Genomic DNA, 22,442 nt, shown 5'->3' on the forward strand with positions numbered 1-22,442 from the left:
TATGTGAATTATTTGAGTATATTCACACACCCCTACTTGGAAGTCATTTAACGCAGTGTTCAATGACAGGCTTAATATCCAATGAGTGCAAAGACACAGAACAGAGAGGTGAAAACAAGCAGTTGTGCTCGTCATCATTACCTCCCCGTAGCCCAAGTGTACACTAGTATTTCGTGAACATAGCATTGCAACGAATACAGGTGAGGAAAGAGGTTTCCCTATCTCTTACTAACCTGCTGTGCTTTCTGGTGGAAAAGTACAGAGAGGGACAATACTGTGGTTCTCTCATCAAGGCCTGCTGCAAATTCTTTCCAAGCATGGTCAAGTGCAGCCACAATCTGCTGCACAGTTCCAGCAGCATAGTGGCCACCGTCAATTAGCCGCGATCCTGTTACCAAGATCCGATTAATGTTCACATAGACATTCTGCAAATAACAAGTTCACATTAGGATCCAACAAGCAGAAACAAAAGCACAAATTAGACAATTTGCAACATGCTCACCATCGAAGCCATCGTGAAATGATCATGTTCTTCTTGTAGAACTTTTGCATCTTGAATGGAATGTCCAATTTCCACATAATTCATTAAGAACCGTTCCTTATTGTGATAAATCCATTCTAGCATCTGTAAAGAATGCACAATTAAGAATACCAGTTTGGCGATTTTCCCATAAAGGCATTGCATGAAAGCACTACTGCAGACAATGAAACAGTCAAACATATCCACCCCCCCCCCTCAACATAACCCAACAATACTAAATAAAAAAGTAAAAATTGCCACTTCTAACACAACAAAGTTTGCAAGCTAGCGTCGCTGATATTTGACTGTGTCTGTTAAGCCATTATGCTTGCAGCCCAGTCTAATATTACATGACATAGTGACAATGCAGATCAAGAACATGACGAGTAAGGCGTCAAGAAAGCTACCAAGCTGCTGCACATTTTGTGTGTTGTGCACATGCCTATCTCTGCTTTTACACACATTATTACTTAGCAACAACCAGTACCTTTCTCCAGATATGATGAGTAACTGGGAGAAACATAGTTAGGACTTGCTAAATCCCCCAACTTTCTCCCATCAATAAAAAGACTACAAATGCTTGAATTCAGCTTTTAATCACATAGGGCTCAGGCATCAATATTACTTAGCAACAACCAGTACCTTTCTCCAGATATGATGAGTAACTGGGAGAAACATAGTTAGGGCTTGCTAAATCCCCCAACTTTCTCCCCGTCAATAAAAAGACTACAAATGCTAGAATTCAGCTTTTAATCACATAGGGCTCAGGCATCAATAGCGGGAAGACTCCCATACATGCTTGAAGTATGGCAGTGTTGTAAACATTTGCTTCGAACCATAACACTAGATTAACCCTTTAAGGCGCTCTGTACACTATTGTGCACACCAAGGTAATTCATGATAAGTACAATCCCTAATGAAAATAATGATATGCAAAACATGTTGCCTACATCTTGAAGCTCATCTATCATACCTGTGCTGCAAGTGTGAATAACATGTATAAGCCGTTTTAGTAAAACATGCCGGAAGGTAAGACAGCTGGGTGATTGATTTCGGTGTCAGTATGTAGTCATTTAGTGGCTTCCCTTTTTTTAACCAGTTTTCACAATGTTTTACATCATAAATATTTTCAAGTGGCTAGATAGGTGCTCTCCAGGTATGCTAGACATGAAATCATTGATGTTTTCATATATGACATTCCTGTAGAGAGTTCTCACATGGAGTCCACATTCTGCAAAGTTGACAAAACTCATTGAAGAAATGAAGATGCTCAATTCTTTTTGCAGCTATAAGCTATTCATGATTCTGATGATGCAAGAGATGTGGTGAAACTAAATTTTTCAATGGGCAGAAATAAGTATCACCTCAAAGGGTTACAAGACAGCTGCAAAAATGAAGTGTCAAGTAATGAAGTCACCTAATTTCTTATCGCCAGCAAGGTGCGATAGAGCTTTTGTGGTCTCCAAAAAAGGAAACGCAAAAACGGTAGCATCGTTTGTGTATAAACACGCCTGCCTGGGAACAGGTGTAATCGCGCCGCAGTGGGCGATAAATGATCGAGCAACAAGTGGTCACCCTTAGAGAGATTTGAAACCAGATAGCCATCAGTTTAGCGTGTGCAACAAGCGGGATCCGCCGCAGAAGAAAAACGTAACGTGCCGCCGGTGACACGCGCGCGCCCGGGTGCGCAAGTGATAGCTGACGCGCTATTGCCATAAAAAAAAAAAAAAAAAAAAAAACGGAGAGGCATTGGCGCAAGTAAAAAATTCCCCGTGTTCCCGTCAAGTGGCGGCACATACCAAGTGAAAGAAATGATCGAAAGAGGCGCGCTCTTTAAATGTACAAGCGATAACGTACATGTACGTCATTGACCATTTTGAAGGTGTTCGCGGAGGACGTACATGTACGGCATTGACCCTGAAAGGGTTAAATTATTATTTTGTTGAAAGTTTGATATGTGAGTGCAACAGTTTCTTGCTGGGTTATATGAAGTGAAGTGGTCAGCAGACCCTTCTTAGCAGGAAAGTCGGAATAATAAACAAGCTAAGCCCTGCATATGTGATCCTTTTCCTTTCCTCATGTCACACAGGCAGGACAAGTAGCATTTCAAAAAAAGACGCAGTTTCACAATATTAGATTCTTGAACTTTTCTCCTTCCACAATAAGGAGCAGCAGAGTAACTGTCTCATCCAATGATAACCAAGGTTGAAGTAGGAAGAGGGAAGTCATGACATTTCTTTGCGGCTAAGACACGGATGTCTGCACGATTTCAGTTTTGTCAGACAAACGCAAGAAACAAGTAAATGGAACAGAAAATCTGACATGAAGAGAGGAGTACATGCAAAAAAATAAACATGAAGACAGGAACAGGGTGGCTGTGTTTATCTTAGGCAACACAGTATGCACCATCATCAGCAAGTAAAAATCATTGCTTACTTCAAAAAAAGTAACAAAATGACAAAAATAATGAAATAAACAAATTAATTAATAAAGACATACAGTGCATCAAATCTCCTGGCAGTAGTGCCTGGTAGTTACTTGCACTTTCTTTTGCAAACGAAGAATTCTCTCATGTCACCCATCAAATGCCTGTCGTTTTGTTTCAATGTCTGCTCTGAAAAACTGCGCAGAGATGGAGTGTGTTTCTCATCTCACCATAATATGAAGTGCAGGTGTCCCACTGATATCACAAATGTTTACTATACATGGCTCACCATGCAAATCATGCTTAACTAAGCATTATAGTAATCAATTTTCCCGAAGCACAAACGGTTCGCATGACCTTGTTACATAAAAATGACTGCTTGTGCATAAAGCATAATAAGAACTGCTCAGAACTTGTATCAAGAGGAATTTCAGCAATATCTTTGAGCCTGAAGCAACAATCACAGAATGTGGGCAGCGCAATGTTAATTCAGCATGGGTTAATTCAACATGGCTTAGGATTTCAAGCTTTGCTACAAGTAGTTCAATTAATTTCTTGAGCACTTTTCTGTTCTAAAATTCTGCCGTGTAAAATTATCCTTCACTATGAATATTTTCAGCTGCACAAAAATAGTGTTGCTAAAAGAAAGTACACTGAGTTTTGCTTGCACGGAAGAGCAAGGAGCATGAAACAGTTACAAAAATGTCTTCTAATGAAGGGCAGAATTTCACACAACAGGTTGGTGGTTAAATATTTCTACAATCAGCCCCTGTGCACACAAGCTGCATTGTTCATTCTTCACACCAAGCCATCTTTTCTTTTCATTCAGGTGGCAGCTTTATGTTGTCATAAACACTGCCATGGCAAAGCTGATAAAAGCACAGAAGTGACAAGCCTTGTATCTTTCCTTTGCTTCACAATCTACAAACTGCAAAAGCGCATCACAAGTACACAGGCTCACTTCCAACAACTGCCTCAAAAAAACTGTTGCTAAAGTCACTTTTCTCAAATTAGGTAGCATCAGGTTCATTCACTCAAGTCTGACTTCAGTGGAGGTCAGCTTGCTGAAGTCAAAACATGAGTGAGGCAAAAATGCAATAAACATGCCATCAACAAATGAAGTTTAACACACAAAACACACCTTTCTTATGCATATGTTCTGCTCCTCCCAGTTACATCAACATCAGCACTCAAAATTTCCCAGCTCTGCATAAAATTTATCACAATGTAATGATGCTCAGGCAAAACACAGCTATGTAGCAGTAGCAGTTATCATGCTGCACTTAGCTTCACGTAACGTGCTACAGACATATGTACCCACAAAAATTAAATTGGGTTTTCCGAGCCAAAACTACGATCTGATTATGAGGCACGCCGTAGTGGAGGACTCCGGAATAATTTGGATCACCTGGGGTTCTTTAACGTGCACCTTAATCTAAGTACACGGGTGATTTCGCATTTTGCCTCCATTGAAACGCGGCCGTCGTGGCTAGGATTCGATCCCGCAACCTCGTGCTTAGCTGCCCAACACCATAGCCACTAAGCAACCACGGTGGGTCATGTGTACCCACAAATCAGGCAGCAACATCAATCACAATGAGGTGCAGAAGCTAATCAGTGAGTCGCCTCATCACAAGAATGCCAGCACTGGCACTTACCTTGTGGGCATCCTGCTGGTAGAGGCTCAGCTGTAAGGCTTGGTCAAGCTGCACCTTACGCACATGCCAAAGCTGGAGCACATGCTGCCGCGCTAGCCGCAAGCTCTCCAGCAGTCGGCCCACCTGGGGTCCAGCTGGGTCGCCTCCACCAGAGTAGCCAGAGTCACTGCTCCCACTGCCCCCACTGCTCACACCCAACCTGTAGGCCCAAAATGGCACACACTACTCAATCAGGCTGACCACATTAAAAGAATGCTAAAAGCTAGATCCCACATCTTGAAACATTTGCCGTTTACCAAGAGCAGGGGGGGGGGGGGGGTTCTTCAATGGAAACGGTGCACACAAGAGCCAGGAAAAAAGGAAGAACAATACACCACTGCTGTCATCTGTCACTTGTCACCATGACAACTAACACTACACTAAACACGAACTTCAAAACAAAAATGGCTGCAATCTGGCCTCCAAAAAAAGCCCCCAGAAGGAATAAATTGACTGTACGTCTCAACTACACCGCAGATCAATGCATTTCGTTTACTGCACCCACACTTCACTAATATTTCTCTATAAAGTCCAAATATGGCTCAACCAAGGCTATGTTTTGCTTTCTTTCTTTCTGAAGTTACCAACACACATTTTAATGTGTGGTGATTGCATGAGACGGAAACTGTTTGCAGCCACAGGGACAAAGTTTAGGCGAATCCATGTACTAGCCATCGTTTTCGTGCTGGCTGAAGCTCCATAAACTTTTTAAAGCGCAAACGTTGAAAGTAGCGCCTGTCCTGTGTTTTACCTTCCTTTTGTGCCTTGTCCCTTGTTTGCGCTTTAAAAAGTTTATCAAGTATGCACCAACTAGGCCCACAGAAAGTTCTTCTGAAGCTCCATGCTTTCAGCTCCCATTGACACTAGCGTGAGAGTCCTCTCTATAATTTTTGTAAGAAACTATGACAGGTACCGCAAGATTCAATCATTATTGCACACAACAGCCCCTGCTCCAACTCCACAAGCATGAGGCATGCGGCATGCTTAACCAAAGAAGCCAGTGAGGCATACATAACCAAAGAAGTCACAGTACAGTGACACCAAGTGGAACTAGGACCCACCTATGCAGTACTTGCTGGCCTTCTAGGTCCACCTCATCCACAGGAATCTGTAGCACACGCTTCTTGGCGTTAACGTGGTCCTCAATCATGCGTTTAGCTCCTGCCACATCTTCAGCGAACTTCGTGCTCACCAGGTCTTCCTTCATCATTTCTAGCCGCTCCAGCAGCTCACTAGTTTTCCACAGAAATTTCTCCAAAGCCTATAGTCAAAAATAGTTCAGCTTGAGTCAAGAGGTTAGCCTTGACACAATTTGCCTTACAGGAAAAAAACGTGAAATATTGTACACAAAGAAAGCCTTTTTACAACTAGTACCATTTATAAATTGTGATTTTTTACAACTAGTACCATTTATAAACATGACTTTCTTAAAGATGACAATTCACTTTTTTTTTTCTCCCAACAAGTAATATGAGGGTTAAATGAAAGTATACGGCCAGTCAGAGCAAAAGAATAATAATACATGACAAGTACAAATATTGTAGCCAACCAACTGTTTAATAAATATACATTCATGTTATACATGAGGTAGAAGAGACTGAAAATTTACTCACGCAATAATTGACTCTCCCGATAATTATGTTAGCAGAAGTTCAAATAATCATGAAACTGATAGTGAGGAAGATAACCACTCTCATTATCTCCTCACTTATACTTTACAGTGTGTATAAATAAGGCATGATGAGTATGAGACAGGAAAATAGTGTTACCACAACTGTCACTGTTTATCCTCTTTGTTTAATGTCTTAATTTGGACTATCGAACCATTAATAAGCCCCAAGAATGTCACTAATTGAGGAGATTCAAACACCATGATTAAGAAAAACTGGCGTTTCGAAAGGAAAAGGGCCAAGAAAACTTTCGCAGATGCCACTTTACCATCTTTGAACACGACCGCATGCACTTCACAGCTGAAGTATTGCCTGCCAGGCTCAATATTCAATGCTTGGGCAAGGTAGTGAAAGAATGTGCTTTCGGTACCATCATAAAGAAGTAGAATGGTTACTGGTACTAATTGTAACCCAACTGGTATTAGTAGTGCTACATTTGGCATGCAGCATAAAATAAAATCCCTCAAAAGATACTGCATAAAGTGCAGGACACTATCCTGCGCTGCGCATGCAGTCCTGCTTGTATCAGACAGCTAGACTCCACATTTAGGTCAATCAGTTAATAATGCATTTAGCACAGTAACAAATGACTTGGCACAATCCTCTCAAATTACGCTACAAGGATAAACAAGGTTGATTGATGAATCGATGGTGGGTAACGTACCAAAGCAACATGCATGCTATAAGAGACAAAGTTGTAGTGGAAGACTCCAGATAATTTTCTAGCACCTGAGGTTCTTTAATGTGAATTGAAAGCTTGGTACACAAGCATTCTTGCATTCTGCCCCAAAGTGAATGCAGTAGCCGTGGCTAGGAATTGAACCCACCATCTCGTGCTTAGCAGAAGAATGCTATAGGAACTCAGCTGCGATGAATAATGATAAAACAGTAATACAACTTTCCCAAAGATAACCAATGCATAACCAACATTTTAAAGCATAATTGGGCTGATCTCAAATGCCTCAAGAGCTCGTCATCAAAGCCAGATGATTTGCTACTTTCATGCCGCTATTTCACTTTTTGGTGTAATGCAGCCAACGGTATGAGCTGTTCAAGTTCTAAACGTAAGTTAGGATCCTTGTAAACAAAACTCGCATATTCCGCATCACACATACATCGAATTTTCGACGATGTTAATCAAAGTATTATTAAAATAAATGTCCTTGTACAGAGTGTGAAATAGATGCTGACACACATTTCTCTAACAAGCACAGTCCTTCGTCATGTTACAAGAATATGTATGAAAGATATAATGAAGATAATAGCACTTGTGAAGATACTAGCGCTGATATTTGCGCATACAACCAACTTAACTACACCTGCTGAAACCCACAATAATTGATAATGGCCCCACTTTCTTGTTAAAAAAAAAAGCTTTAACATGCAAAGTACTGACACAGTGCTATGTATTACACGGACTGCAGAAATTTAAAATTATTCGCAAACACCAGAATAATAACAAGCACAGGAGGTGGCACAGAACTTTGACTGCCCTTCTTACCATTCGAAGTTCAAGCCACTGGCCATGGTCATACGGTAACATCCCATCCAAGTCGGCTGTCAACTGCGATGGATCTATATATTTTGACAGTGCTTCTAGAGATATCATATTAGTCTGTAAATAAAACAAAAAATATATTGCAAATTTATAGCTGAGCACACTTACACTAATGAAGGTTCATCTCCAGACATTGTACCAAATAAAAACAACAGTCGGTATTATAAAGTAAAAGAAGTCTCTGCACTGAAGAAAACAAAATCCATGTCCGAGTTCTGTTGGTTTAGAAGATCAACGTGAAACACTCACAGGCCACCTTTCCAAACTTAATGCAGGGCACAGACATGCTACATACCTCAAATTTATATTTTGAACTACCCATACTCGTCCTCTGTTTTTGCCAGAAGTTTTCAGGTTTGACTATATACACAGCATGAATCTTTGCAGGGAAGTATTCCTGGGATAAAAGAGAACAGGGAAATATGTTAGAACCCAATATTGAAAGTGAGCACAAAAGAATAGACAAGAGAACTTGGAAATTATAGCCATGTACTATTGACCAAAAAATTTTACGGACCAAGGGATCTGACAAATAGCTGAATATCTCCGCAGCCTCAAAACGCAGCCTGGTATTCGCATTTCGAGCCTCTACTGGTATATGCGAACAACATTGTAATGTACGGTTTTACTGGCTACTTTTAAAGGCTGCTCAGATATTTAGCGTTTTCTGAGATCCCGTGGTCCGTAAACTTTTTTTGGTCGATAGTACATGCAGCTGAATTATGTTGACATTCAAAGCAGTCAGTGTGTGTTGCTTGCAGCCACCTAAGAAACCTCCAGTAATTTTTCTTTTCTCGTCAATTAACTAATTCATAATCATTGGTTAACTTAATAATTTTTTAATTTATGGTTGATATGTCAACAGGAGTCTTTTAGAGAGCATTTGGAAACATTTTTCAGTTGTTTATGGTGCACTATCTTTAGTGTCGCCCTTTCTTCTGCTTTTGAAATAAAGCCTACAAAATCTCGCATACACTGACGTGGCTGCACTCTTGCACCTCCCAGTAGTATTGCACTCAAACACATGAATTAACTTAAATGTGTTCCATGCCGAACTGGATGGATAAAATCAATTTGGCAGCGCATTTATATTGGTATGGTCAGTAAACTCTTGCTAGTGGCAAGCTTTGCGTTTAACCTGAGCATAGCACAGTTGGTGAGAGTGATAAGCAATCTATCAAAGCCACGTTTTCAAGAACTATAGCAGAGACAATTGATCTGCCATCAAACCAACCCAAATATCGACACAAATGCTGCGGATACCTCAAAAATAGGAGACATGTCATATTTATGAATGAGACTGGCCATCGCACAGACTGAATTAGTTTGTTTACAATGCATCTGATGACAGCATTGTTGTGACATGCCAATAGAAAGCTGCATCGAGTTTTTCAAAAACTTTGTAGGCTTCTTTTTTCTTGTTTTTTTTAGGATGCAGAAAAAAGGGCTATGAAAGGCAAAGCACCACAAACAATCAAAATGTATGTTTTCTAAAGTGCTCTAAATACCTTGCATTGACATATTGACTGTAAATTTCCCCATTAAAAAGTCAGTTCATCATCAAATTAGAATTAAGGAGAAGACAAAAAATAATTCAGGCCTCTTCAGGTGGCTGCTAACAACATACGGCTAGTTTCGTCAGGATAGGAGGCTTCTTGTAACTTCATGCATGTTATCTGGGACACCCTGTACATGTACCAACACAGATACATGCCTGAAGAACTTTAAGGATTGGTTTCACCGTAGCCCAGGTGGCTCCTCGCATGTCAATTACTACAGAGAAGCCAAGTTCTCTAGCTTCCTCACTGAAAAAGAGCAAGAGATGCGACTTTAGAAAGAAACAATCCCTTTTCAAGAAAACATGTATGGTGAGCACAGCGTCATGTCAACCTTACCAAGGAATGCTAGACAGGTAGGTTAAAACCTTGCGCATTTCTTCCGGTTTTAGCCGATCCGGTCTAGACCTAGCTGGGAAGGTGAGGACTGGGCCTCCTCGAAGGTCTCGGCCACCTGGAAAAAGCAAGCAAGGTGCAAAGAAGAGAAATTAAGTCCAACACTCATTAACCTTAGATTAGCCACCTCACATGCAGCACAATCATGTCGAAATAAACAAGTTCAATACAACTCCTTTATGATAAAATAAAGTCAACAATGAAAACACAGCAAGAAGGGCTTCAAACAAGTATGCTCGTAATTTGAGGGGTACGATACAGTAAATAAAAGTAGAATATAAAGCAACATGCCCTATTTGGCAAGTATGATGCGCACAACATGCATTCCACATTCTTTTGTTGGCATGAGCACGACCACCAAGGTGATGCACCACCTTCCCATTTTCTTTTTCTTTTTTTCTTTTCTTTTATTCTGTGTCATGCAAGCACCAGCCAGAAAGCGAGGCAGAACCTTACGGTTAAAAATAAATGGCAAAATCAGCGACCACTAGCATGTGAATACAAATCACAGGCTGGCACAAGTATCACCTGATAGATTGTCTCACCAAGCCACACATAGCCCTTACTGCATTTCTGAGCTTATCTCCTTCTGTTGCCACCACCAACAGGTGATCATGAGAAGGTATGTGACAATATTAGGGTACAACAGCCATCGCAGAAGAAAACTTTGATAGACAATAGATGCATTAACCTGCATTCTGTGCACAGCAACTGTTAATGCCACCAACCAATTTACTCTGTGAAAACACACACATTTCTTACTGGTCAATAGTTGAACCTCGATATGATGAAGTTGCAATTGACACAAAAATACCTTTGTTACATCTGATAATGCTCACAACTAAACATACTGATATCAGCTAAGCAAAAATTTTGCACAGTGTTACAGCATGAATTTCATTACTGTTCTACACACATGCTAATCACAATGACAAAATTTGAAGAAGCCCTAGTTCATGAGAAATGCTGAAAAACTCCAGCCTTCACCCTTTCAGCTGACACATGGTCAATCCAATACTTAAGCCCTTTGCTAAATTCACTGGACCACAATGTTCTTTTTGGGCACACATAGGATAAGATTTGTCAGCATTTGGTACACCCGTTAGCAATGGGAACATCAAGCTTGCTTGGACGTGTAGATTCAAACCCGACATGTAAACATTAGGGATGTTCGAATAGTGGAATTTCCTAATCAGATCAAATATGAGTATTTCAGAACACTGATATTCAAATACAGAATTGAATACAGAATATTTTCTCGCTTACAAGCACAGTGAAATATAAATTTTTCCTGGAGTCCATTTGGTAAAAAATGAGGCTTATACGCATTATTTGACACATTTCATGGAGTCCATTTGGTAAGAAATGAGGCTTATATGCATTATTTGACACATGTATGCAATACCATTCACAATTGAACATCCAGACGATTGAGGAGTTTGTAAGTGAGAAACAACTACTTTCAGTTATCTAGACCACCATGACGGCTACAATGAAAAAAAGGGTACAGCACGTCACCAGGTGACGTACAGTGTTGTGTTTGTCGATGAAGAGGTGCAATCAATACAACTCCTTCATAATAAAATAAAGCCAACAAGAAAAACATGGCTAAAAGAGGATGCAAATATGGTGAGACTGGTCAAATAATACATTGAGAAAACAAATTTGTATATAGGCTCCCTAAACACAAGCCATTTTATTGAATGACTGGAAATTATTGAGCAGAAGTTATCTGCCCCATGCATTCACTCAGAAACTGGTGCCTCTGCATGGCAACCACTGCTTTCCTGCAACAGAATCGTTCATAACAGTTTTCACTTGTATCAATCTCTGTTCCTCGAGATTGTTATCAATCATTTTTTTTTTCATTCAACAATTTCAAATGGTGAAGTCCTGGGAGTACACAACCTGCTGAACAATGTGTTTTATCTCAACTGCCTCCAATAATCCATAAGGAACCCAACCTTCAAAAACAGAGAAATTAGTTATGCAAATGCAGTGAATGTACGCAACACAAAACCATCAGTTTTAATTTGACAGTGTGGAAGCCAAGCACATAAAGGAAAACAGCAAACGTAATAGTGACAAAAGCTCACTCCATGAAATAGAAAAATAAAAAGCAAACATTTATCGTATACGTTTCTCAAGGCTCCAAAGGGTCAAAAGATGTTTACCTGGCTCAAGCTACTATGTCTGGCAGTAGCAAGGTGCAATAGTGTAATTGCTGATAGACAGCAAAGATAAATTACCGAATGCCAAACTTTGAGGATTCAATGTCAGCATTCAAAAGAAATATTTATCATTCAAGGATGAAGATTGCTTCAATATATTACATTTATTCCAGATCAATAAAAAAAAAAAGTTTAACTTCACTGATACTCAGCGACTCATTTGCTGAATAACAGACGCGGAGAGCACTCGATGGTCATGGAGCACCGGAAATTGCCGTGTCTCTGAGTGAAAATGGCGCTTTGTCATGCAGCATTAATACACACCCATTTTTGCCCCTACAAAGTGACTAAAATTGATGTGCATAGTTAGAATGGAGTGCGAAATCTGTTACTTAAGATTTTGCCAGAGTTTACACTAATATGGGTGTCACATGGCACAATTTTGGTCACAATTGAGCCCAATCGGGATCAAAATTCTCAGTCACGACTGGCTCCTTCATGCAAGCTGTGGGAGGGAGCCAATCGCAGTTGAGAATTTCGTAACTTCAAATTTTGCCAGAGTTTATACTAATATGGGTGACACATAGCACAATTTCGATCACAACTGAGCCCAATTGGGATCGAATTTCTCAGTCACGACTGGCTGCTTCATGCAAGCTGCAGGGGGGAGCCAATCGCGGTCGAGAATTTCGATGAGGATCTGGCTCGAAGTGGCAATGTGACACCGATATAACTTATCAATAAGCCACTTTATGCCACTACTAAAAGCAGAGCCATAGTGGCTAAAAGCAGCAAAAATCAAATGCTGTCACAGTTTTCCTCAAGCAACCACTCAGGCACAACTTGCCAACATATGCAATTGTAAAGCATGTGCAGTTCCGTACAGAAGTTACATACAGGTCAACACCATCATACAAGATTTGCAAATGACAGTAGCAACAAAAGCCCCACAGGAACATTGCTGAAAAGCAGCCCCCTTGTGCAGTCATAATCGTCACACATGTACGCTCCTGAATGTTGTTAAGGTGCAAAAATATGTTACAATTAGATACTATTATTGTGGACCATTCACTAATTGCTATGTACACTTTCCTTGGCCTGGCATGTCACATTATGAATGCACTCATCAATCTTGTGAAATGGTATAACAGAGTGATTTTTTTATGATGACCAACAACACAGGCAAGAATGAAATGGTTGCACAAGGTCAACTGCAACCTGTCTGCAACAAAAACTGCTCAAGTCAAATGCAGCATATTATGCATAACACAGTAAAAGGTGTAAATGGGTCTCAAAGTTTGTTTTCATCAGGAGAAAATGAAAGCTATGAACACTGACCAGATAATATGATGAGCCGCTCCTGCAAGAGGGGTAGTAGTTCATGTGCTCCCTCCATCATCCTTGAGGACCCTGAGAAAAGCACAAACCGGTGCGTCTTCTCTTCAGCATTAGCCTTAGACATAATGAACTTTTAATGAGTAAATACTCCCTGCTGTTAATGTAAATTTTATTCCTGGAAGAACACTAAGAATATAGATTGTCACAGGCTCACGAGGAAGTAGATATCGTTTAGCTATTTATCAACAGATGAAAAGAAATTTCAAGAACTGTCCAAGAACAGGTGCGCTTTGACACTGTCTGCACGGGCAATGCCAGACGTCACATGGACAACACTGCACCTCAACCCAACGTTGCCGAAAGTATTAACTGCAGCCTGTCATTTAATAAATACTCTAGCAGTTGACATTTTGCAAACGGAAAAACGCACGTGTCAATTTTATTAATTTTAATCACGCTGCGCGCTCCGTCGTCTGCGTCACGACAGCTGAATTTAATCGTTTGCAAAGTCGAATACAGCACAAAGCTGCACGCACGATTTTGCCAGATACATATACTAGTGAAATGCAAAGCAACACGATAATACAAGATGTGTGTCAAGAGCAGGCGCAACACATAGGAGCAATGTAGCGACAGACGCAAGCCACAGAACAGCTGAACGAAATAAGATACGGCAGCAGCAGTAAAAGCGCATAACGGTATTCCAACGCGCCACAAGAAACCTCTTAATATTAACTACTACACGTCCATTAGCCGTTACATTACCTTCATAATACCACAATTTATGCGTCAGTACTTGCGCCAGACGGTGTAAAATGTTCATGCGACTATTGCATTTTTTTTCTCCCCCCTCTCTCTCTCGTCATGTGCAACTTAGCTAAGTATTTACCGCTGTCAACACCATAAATGCATGATGTGATTACAATGGATGGCAACAACTGTACAGAGAAAATAAGCGAGTAGAAACTTCTCGTACATTTCTTTTCTGCACGCCTGTTAAGAAGGCAGTTCGCCTCTGCATCGGAAGGCAAATCAGACTACGAAGGATCGATCTGACATGTAGTACCGTTAGGCTAGAGCAGAACTCTGCGCTTACTCCTCACTGTACAAAAGATCCTTACCAGGCTTGTAGCGAAAAGCTCCGTCGCTGTCGACTGGACCATCAGTAGATGACTTGGTCGCACACATCACCTATCTATGTTAACCAAAACATCATGATGACGCGTGAAAATAGGGAGAGCTCCAATATTGCACTTCAAAATACAGCATCACTAATCGGCCATGTTTACATCCATCGCCGCTCCTGTCACCATTGGTCGATAAATCAAAGACTTGTTTTATATCCAAGCAAATATCAAAACAATAAACTGTGTTAAATACTGCTGTTAAATAATTAGACAGTAAAAACGCATTTTTATGTCTCGGTATCCCATATTCTCGGAAGCACGATTCATATTAGGTGCGGAGCTGCTGGCAATAAGCATCAGAAACCAAAAATACCAAACACTTGTGATGCGGGTCCTAGTGCAGCTGTAATTGTGTTTTATCGGCATTCAACCCTTTCTAACCGCTGTATAATCGGACGTTTTACATTTCTAGCGTTTCATATGAACGCTATTCACATTTAGCTTGATTTTTTAGGTGTTTTGAATGCCTTAGTGCCGCGTTGATCACTGGCAGCTGTATGAATTGGGTGCGTTTCCACTGGCTTTTTGTTGTTATCATTGCTTTCCATGCCTGTTCTAGGTGTTGCAACGAAATATTAAACAGTTTAAAGTCTGGTGAGGGAAAAAAAAGTGGACGGCACGGATTGCGCGAACTGTATGTTTGTTGACCGTGTTCGCGATTGTACTTTATTTCTCTGAACTGTGAAGTTGCCTGTTGTATAAATCAATTAATTGTCCAGAATATGGAAAGTCGCATAGGCAGATCGTCGGTGGTTTGCTTCAAAACACATTCGACTGACCATCGCCGTGATAGTAGCATCTAGCGATTGCGTCCAGTCAGAACAGAAACAGCATCCTCATCGAAAAACGTCACCCGGGCGTTTTGGGATGGGGCGCTAGTACGATACACGTACCTTTCATGCTGCAAAATGAGACTTGGAAGAATTTTCACAAATGCTGGACGAAGTACGCAGACTAAGTACCGTGGATAGATTTGTGCCATATCTACCAAGTATCTAGCTATACTGCACTCGCGCGGTGGGCGACTCATGCCGCGCGCACAAGTGATTAAGCGCAACGTACGTTAACGTCTCCCAAAAAAAATATCATGAATACCATCTCCTCGTCTTTTGATTTTCTTAGAGCTCGTGCCGCTTTTTTTTTTTTTTTTTTTTTTTGCGCGGCTTCACAAGTTCGCTTGTGGAGCACGGACATAGACGATCGAGCTGCTGCTGGTCAAAGTTAAGCTTCTCCGCACAGCCTATTTGCACGTGCTAATGTTTGAGCACGCACGAAGCGGGAATCCACAGTACGTGTTTGTTAAAGCTATATTTGTTTGCTATCATAATCGTTATACAGGAAAATTTTGTTAATTTCAACACTCCTCGCCCACTTATACACGTTATAAGCAACTGCATCCGGGAAAAAAAATAATTAAACGATAGGTACTTGAATGCTAACCGTGCAGAGAAGCTACCTTGCGGAACTGCTACGTTGTTTTCCTTGCACCTCGGGAAGTGACCTGCAGGCTGCATTCAAGGATGCTTTGATTTAAGGTAAAAATTCGGTGTTTCATGATGCGTCTCCCGAGCAGAAGGTTTTGCTCAGCATATGTTACAGATCATGTCCATAACATTGCCACGGCTTTCAAAACGTACGTGATGCCGTTGAAAAGTGCTCAGTTCTTCCACCGTGGTCAGCATGCATCCTGAGCTCATATGGGTCAGTAAACGAAATCATGTTTTTTTTTTTTTTTTTTTTTTTTTTAATGGAAACGAAAACTCACAGTTGGGGAGTCCAGAAATCGGTGGTTACCATGTTGTTATTCGTGTTAATTACATGAAATAATAATGTTATTGGATCGATATCCTTCCAAATTTTTTGATGTATTCGAAATTATTTTAATACCTCCAAATTTGTTCTTCCTGTGTAAACCATATACATTTTCTTCACAAGTATACCGCTCTAGATCTTTATAATTAATATGTTTCAATAATACTTTTACTACTCCCACTTTTGTCTTCGTCCTACTATAATGTGTGCATCTGCATGCTTACAAAAAATTTTGGTTTCAGCTTCACAGAAGCTGAATTTCCTCGCGGCTAATTGTCGAGGCATATGTGCTTGTCACAAGTCCAGAGTTCGCCCCTCTTGGATCCCGACAGCACGTTTGAAATAATTAAGCATATATCTTCTTGCAGGATCCCACGTCCCAAACACTTATGTGAGCGGATGCACACTTGTGGAGAGCACAACTCGAAGTGCGCATCTTTCCATGGCGGCAAGAAAAAGCTCTACGGTGAAGGGCGAGGAGGGATCATATAACGCGAAAAAAAAATTAATGAAACCTATAACCATATGTTTTTCATTAGGCGCAATTGATAACTTTTATATGGAAAACAACTGCTGATCTATCGTTGAAATCCCCGCCGTGGTGGCATTCTGCTACTAAGTCCGGGGCACGATATCAAATCCCGGTCGCGGCGGCCGCATTTCGGTGGGGGACAAATGCAATAAGGCCAGTGTGCCGTGCATTGGGTGCACGTTAAAGAACTCCAGCTAGGTGGTCAAAATTAATCCGAAGTCCCCCATTAAGCCGTGTCCCATAATCAGATCGTGGTTTTGGCTCGTAAAATCCTACAGAATTTATTTTGAATTGTTGAAATTCTAGAGCACAGCTCTTAGGTGTCCGTTTCTGCATTTCGCGGCGGCGGCGTCCCTAGGCGTAACCGAGCGAACGAGCACAGCGAAGTATGAAAGAGCGAACGCGGGGGATAAAATACGGCGATAGCGAAGAGAGCGCGAGGAGGAAAGCGGAGAATATGGCGAAAGCGTGAGAAGAAAAGCGTAGTGCCGCGCGAGACGGGCTCTGCGGCGACGACCGCTGTCGTCTGTTCACCGATGGCATGCGGCGAGCGCGTCCAGCGATACCATATGTGGAAACAAAGCGCTGCATGAGCGAAGACATTCTTTCCTCCATGAGCGGAGGTCTGTCTGCGGCGGCTGCTGTGAATCGCACCCACGCGCTGCCTCTCGCGATCACCCGATTAGCGAGGCAGCCGCGCCACACTTCGCTCGGCTTGCAATGCACCGCACGAAACAGATTGTCCGCGCCAGCCAATATATCGCGAAATCAAAAAACGTATAGAGCTGCGCTCAAATTTCGCATTAGGGAGTATCGTAATAGTCGGTGAACTTTTTTTTTCTTCTGGTTTCCTATAGACCGTGCATCCCATGGGGGTGAGCTAGAGAGCACACTGCCCCAACAACACGCAGGAATCCTAGGGATGTTCAAAGGATCTCCCCTACGGGATATTGTCCTTGTGATGGTCGAGACTACAGTAAAAGCTCGATGATACGAATCTCACGGGGTCACGAAAAATATTCGTATTAGCCGAAATTCGTATCATCGAAACACAATTAAAACTACTGTCGAATCTCGATAATTCGAACTCGAAGGGGCCCTAAAATTTGTTCGAATTAAAAGGACGTATTTTGAAGTATTCGTGCACCATAGCACGATGCACGAACGGTGCGAGTCGTGAAATATCGCGGCGCGCAAGCGCATAGCAAGCGCGGGCCACGAAACTGCCCACGCCGGCTAACGGTCGCTTTCCGATAACGACAGAAAACGAAGCTTCAGGGAGCGAGCGTATGACATTGTATGACATTGCACACGGGTGCGCGCGGAGACCGTCGAAGGTGAAGGAGGAGGGCGGCTGGGAAGCGGATTTGGCCGCGTCAACTCCGCCGCTTCGGTGGCTCCCCTCGCCCTCCCTCTCAACTCCCTCGTAGCCAGTTTTTTTCCTTCCTCCATGCTCGTAGCTCTCTCACCTTCGACTCCGTGCGCGCCCGCCGCCGTGCTGGCGCCAGCTTATTATTGCGATAGCAATTATATGGACACTTCAACCGGATTTCTGCCGTCGGCGTCGCCGTCGCCGTGAGGTTCCCTATAGATAAAATCTTCGCCGCGCGCCCGAGCGTGCGGGGACGCGCGCTATCACGGAGAGCGAACGCACTCAATCTCCCACGCGCAAGCAAGGAAGCCGGAAGCCAGCGCCGGAGAGAGCGGGGGGGGGGGGGGGGGCGCACTTCTCCTCTGCCAACAACCGCGCTCGTCTCGCCCGCACGGTCTCTTATCTCCCCACGGCTCTGACCTTTATGCGCCGTGCATTCGCCGCTCAGTTTCCGTTGAAGCGAAAGACCGCACGTACCTTCGCCCGCTGCGGCGTATATATGCGCTTGCTGCCCGCGTTTTGACAGTCGTTGTCTGCAGTCATTCAGTGTGATCTATTCACGTTTGTTTGTGCGCGCTCATACCACGCTTGTTCATTCAGTTAGTAATAGTCGGGCCACATTTTCCAACGCACGCTACACATGCAATGCTGCCCGGATCGGCAGTGCAGCGCTACAGGTGTGTCCCTTCGCACGCGCTGCCGACGAGAAGCGCTTTTCATCAACACCACCGTTTCACACGCGCCTTCTCGTGGTCATCGAGTCTCTCTTCATGTCGGTCTACTTACGCCGCAGCACACCTGCTTACTTAATCAGCTCATGTTTACTACAATTCATATTGCTACCAAAGCCGCTCACCTTACTTCGTATGAGATTGCTGTGTTGCTATCGCATTCATTGCTTCGCCCTTAGGGCGAAACTGTGACATTTTTTTAAGCCGCCCCCTGAAGTTTCGTTTTCTGCCGTTGTCGAGAAGCGGGCGTTTGTGGGCGTGGCAGTTTCGTTGGCCCGACTGTACCTCCGCCGCTGCTTCCCTCTGCGCTGCTGCCGCAGCGTGCAAGGTCAACATGTGACTAGAAAATAGAGGAGAAGGGTTCACTGCCATTTTATCCGCGTGGCTGAGACGTCGGCACTAGTGTGTGCTAGAATACGGTTGTCTAGAACACTCTAGTCGGCACGTACACGCTTGTTCCGGCGCGATGCAGAAACGGCGACCTTGCAATTTGAGAGAGGGGGAAATTTCCGCCGCGGGTTCTTTTCTTTTTCTTTTTCTTTGTTTTTCCCCCGTTCCTTCGCGCGCGGCATTGAGAGGTCTCTCCTGAGCGTTTGCTCTACGGCGGTGTCGGAGCAATGCCGGTCGGAGGCGCCGCCGCGTTATTTGGAGCGCTGCTAAGAGCATTGTCGGTGCGCGGTATGTTCGAATTAACGAGATTCGACTGTAGCTAAATTAAAGAGTCAGAGGTGAACTCACTTAGGCACATTCACGTAAAAAGCATTTATTTCTTGAAGCGCCACCGCTTCAAACTCTTCGAGCCCAGTCGCGGAGTCCGCGCTGTCCAGCGCCACGCCTCCGCACCAAAAGAGAAGGAGAGAAAGCGCGTGACTGCGCGCTCTTCTCTTTCGCGGCCGTCGGTGAAGCGGCGTTTATTCGTATCAACCGACGCAGGCTGAAAATCGATTCGTAACAACCGTTCTCTAGCACGTTGCAAAGTAATGGGGCTCGGCCGGGACTACAGAAAAATTCGTAGCATCCGGAAATTCGTATTAGCCGTGATCGTAAAATCGAGCTTTTTATATACCAAAAAACGACCTTCCTAGGATGTCCGAAAGTCGCTGCATGTGGCACCTAGCTACTTGGGATGTTAGATGTCTCCATTATTCTCATACTACAACAAAAGATAGCGAAGCTGTCCTACGTTTTCATCACAGATACACCAAAACGTGCATAGAATTTAGTATAAAAATAGCTTCGCAATGTCTGCTTACAGTGTTCACTTCAGAGATGCGCAGCGCACGGGGTAGACATGCACTGAATGGACTGAACGCTAGTTTTATGTTTTAATTTGAACATATCAGAAAATATGTAATCGTTATCGGAGACTGAAACACCGGCCGAACCTACAGGAGGTTGACTAAAAATCTCTGAGCCAAGAAAAGGTATGGGTGGGATGCTCTTTGGACGTCCCTGCTAGGATAACTAAACGAAGCAGTTTCGCCCGAAAGGCGATGGATGGATGTAAAACTTTAATGAAAGTCCTGTGGTACGCGACTCAGCGCGCAGCGGGCCGCTCCCACGTTGGGACAGTCAGGCCATGCCCGACCGCCGCATCGTGGGCCCTCTGGACAGCCCATAGTTGCGCCCCAGCATCGGGGCTCTTGATAGCGGAGAGCCACTTGTCCTCATTAATTTGTTCCGTGCCTTACAACGAGGGGCAACGCCAGAGCATATATTGTCTAGGCTAGCGAAGTCATTGCAGTGCCTGCAAGAACTGCTGGCATAAGTGTCGGGATAAAGCTTGTGTAGTAAAGCCGGGCTGGGACACGAGCCTGTTTGCAATAATCTGAGGGTCAATGCCTGCGCTCTATTTAATTTCTTGTGAGGAAGGGGAAAGTCTCTCCTCCCGAGATAAAAGTGCTGCGAATTTCGTTATATGTGGTCGGTTGATCTCTGTTCTCCACCACTGCGGGCCGGCCGGGGAGTTCTCCATGGTCCCGGAAAGCGAGACCTCGCGCCTTGGAGTGGGCCAGCTCGTTGAGGTTTGTGGGGCCTCCCATGATGGATCCTATATGTGAGCGGGGAACCACGTGAGAGTGTGGGTGGCGATGCTTTTGCCGTCGAGGATGCGACAGGCTTCGTTACACACGGCGCCAATGCTGAAGGCGCGGATGCATGGCTGCCCTGGAGTCGCTGAAGATATTGGCATGTTTGTCGTCCAGGAGGGCCAAGGCAATGGCCACTTGCTCGGCCGCACATGACGACGTGCTTCGTACTGAAGCTGCGTTAACGGTCGAACCCCTGTGGTTGATCGACACTACGGTGAAATTTTTGCTGTGGCCATATTGGGCCGCGTCAACGAAGCAGCTGCCGCCAGGGAGTTCTGTCGCCCGGCGTAGGAGTGCCACGGCCCTGGCCTTCCTTCTTTCCACGTTTCGCTCGAGATTCATATGGCGCGGGGCGGGGGATATGATGATGTGGTCTTTCTGCTCTTTCGGAAGGCCCTGGTAGGAGTCTTCGACCTTAGCCGTGGGGACGCCCATCTCTGTTAGGAGTCGTCTGCCCGCCGTGGTGCCGAAGAGTCTGAGAATCTGTGCCCTTTCTTGTGCTTCTGCAATTTCTTCCAGTGTATTATGAATACCCAACTGCAGAAGTCGGTCGGTGCGTGTGTAGTTTGGTAGTCCGAGTGCGTTCTTGACCCCCCTCCTTATCATGGCATTTAGCTTGTCTCGCTCGGCCCCCTTCCAGACGTGCATGGCCGCTACGTACGTGAAATGGTATAACAAGAAAGCGTGGACTAGCCTTATCAGATTCTCTTCGCTCAGGCCTCTCCTTCTGTTAGCTACCTGCTTGATTAGACCGATGACGCTATCCGTCTTCTTTGCTAGTTTGTGAATGGTGATGCTATTTGTGCCCGCCCCTTCGAGTGTCATTCCCAAGATTCGAATGGACGTGACTTTGGGAATCGGATCTCCGCACTTGATGTAGAGATTAATGTCGATTTCGGTGGGGGGTCTCCAGTTCTGTGGCTTGCGGACCTTTCTAGTTGGGCTGTAGAGAAGGAGTTCCGATTTCTTTGGGGAGCACCGGAGTCCCGTGTCCGTTAGGAAGCGCTCTGTAGTGTCGATCGCTTCCCGAAAGCCGAAGCATGCGTTGATTGCGACAGCGAATTATAAAACAGCTATACGAAGTAAAGTGTGTAGTTTCATCAGCTGCATAAAATGCTGTATACATCGGCTTACTAACTAAATTAATAAGCACATTGTCACGCATGCACAAGCAAACACGAACACATCTCGCTCGATTACCGCGGACACTCGCCGTCAAAACCCTGGCGTGATGAAGAGCGGCAGCAATGGCGAGAGAATTCCCCCTCGTGTTGTCTCTTGCTTCAATGCAAACTAGGTAACCGAGAACACAGCTTACGCGAAGCCATCACATATCCTCGGGCTGCCTAGCCTTCGAACCCACCGCAGATTACCACCAAGATAGGGC

At 43.7% G+C, this 22,442-nt stretch overlaps 1 protein-coding gene across 3 annotated transcripts in view; it reads right to left on the minus strand.

Annotated features, from left to right (window-relative positions):
* Positions 1 to 14,630, minus strand: part of LOC119461783 (triple functional domain protein) — a 215,628-nt gene extending 200,998 nt beyond the window's left edge. For 2 of the 3 annotated variants that reach the window (XM_049667188.1, XM_049667182.1), the window contains exons 1-10: positions 14,453 to 14,629; positions 13,332 to 13,403; positions 9,766 to 9,880; positions 9,585 to 9,675; positions 8,166 to 8,267; positions 7,814 to 7,927; positions 5,704 to 5,903; positions 4,604 to 4,802; positions 503 to 625; positions 234 to 425 (exon numbers count right to left, since the gene is read on the minus strand). In XM_049667188.1, the coding sequence (XP_049523145.1) occupies positions 234 to 425; positions 503 to 625; positions 4,604 to 4,802; positions 5,704 to 5,903; positions 7,814 to 7,927; positions 8,166 to 8,267; positions 9,585 to 9,675; positions 9,766 to 9,880; positions 13,332 to 13,403; positions 14,453 to 14,519 (1,275 nt within the window). In that variant the 5' untranslated portion in view covers positions 14,520 to 14,629. Of the gene's footprint in view, positions 1 to 233; positions 426 to 502; positions 626 to 4,603; positions 4,803 to 5,703; positions 5,904 to 7,813; positions 7,928 to 8,165; positions 8,268 to 9,584; positions 9,676 to 9,765; positions 9,881 to 13,331; positions 13,404 to 14,452 lie in introns of all 3 variants that reach the window. The other variant, XM_049667194.1, reaches the window with a different exon arrangement.
* Between the last annotated feature and the right edge of the window lie 7,812 nt (positions 14,631 to 22,442).

The sequence above is a fragment of the Dermacentor silvarum genome, chromosome 1 (genome assembly GCF_013339745.2).
Source record: "Dermacentor silvarum isolate Dsil-2018 chromosome 1, BIME_Dsil_1.4, whole genome shotgun sequence".
NCBI classification, from domain to species: domain Eukaryota; kingdom Metazoa; phylum Arthropoda; class Arachnida; order Ixodida; family Ixodidae; genus Dermacentor; species Dermacentor silvarum.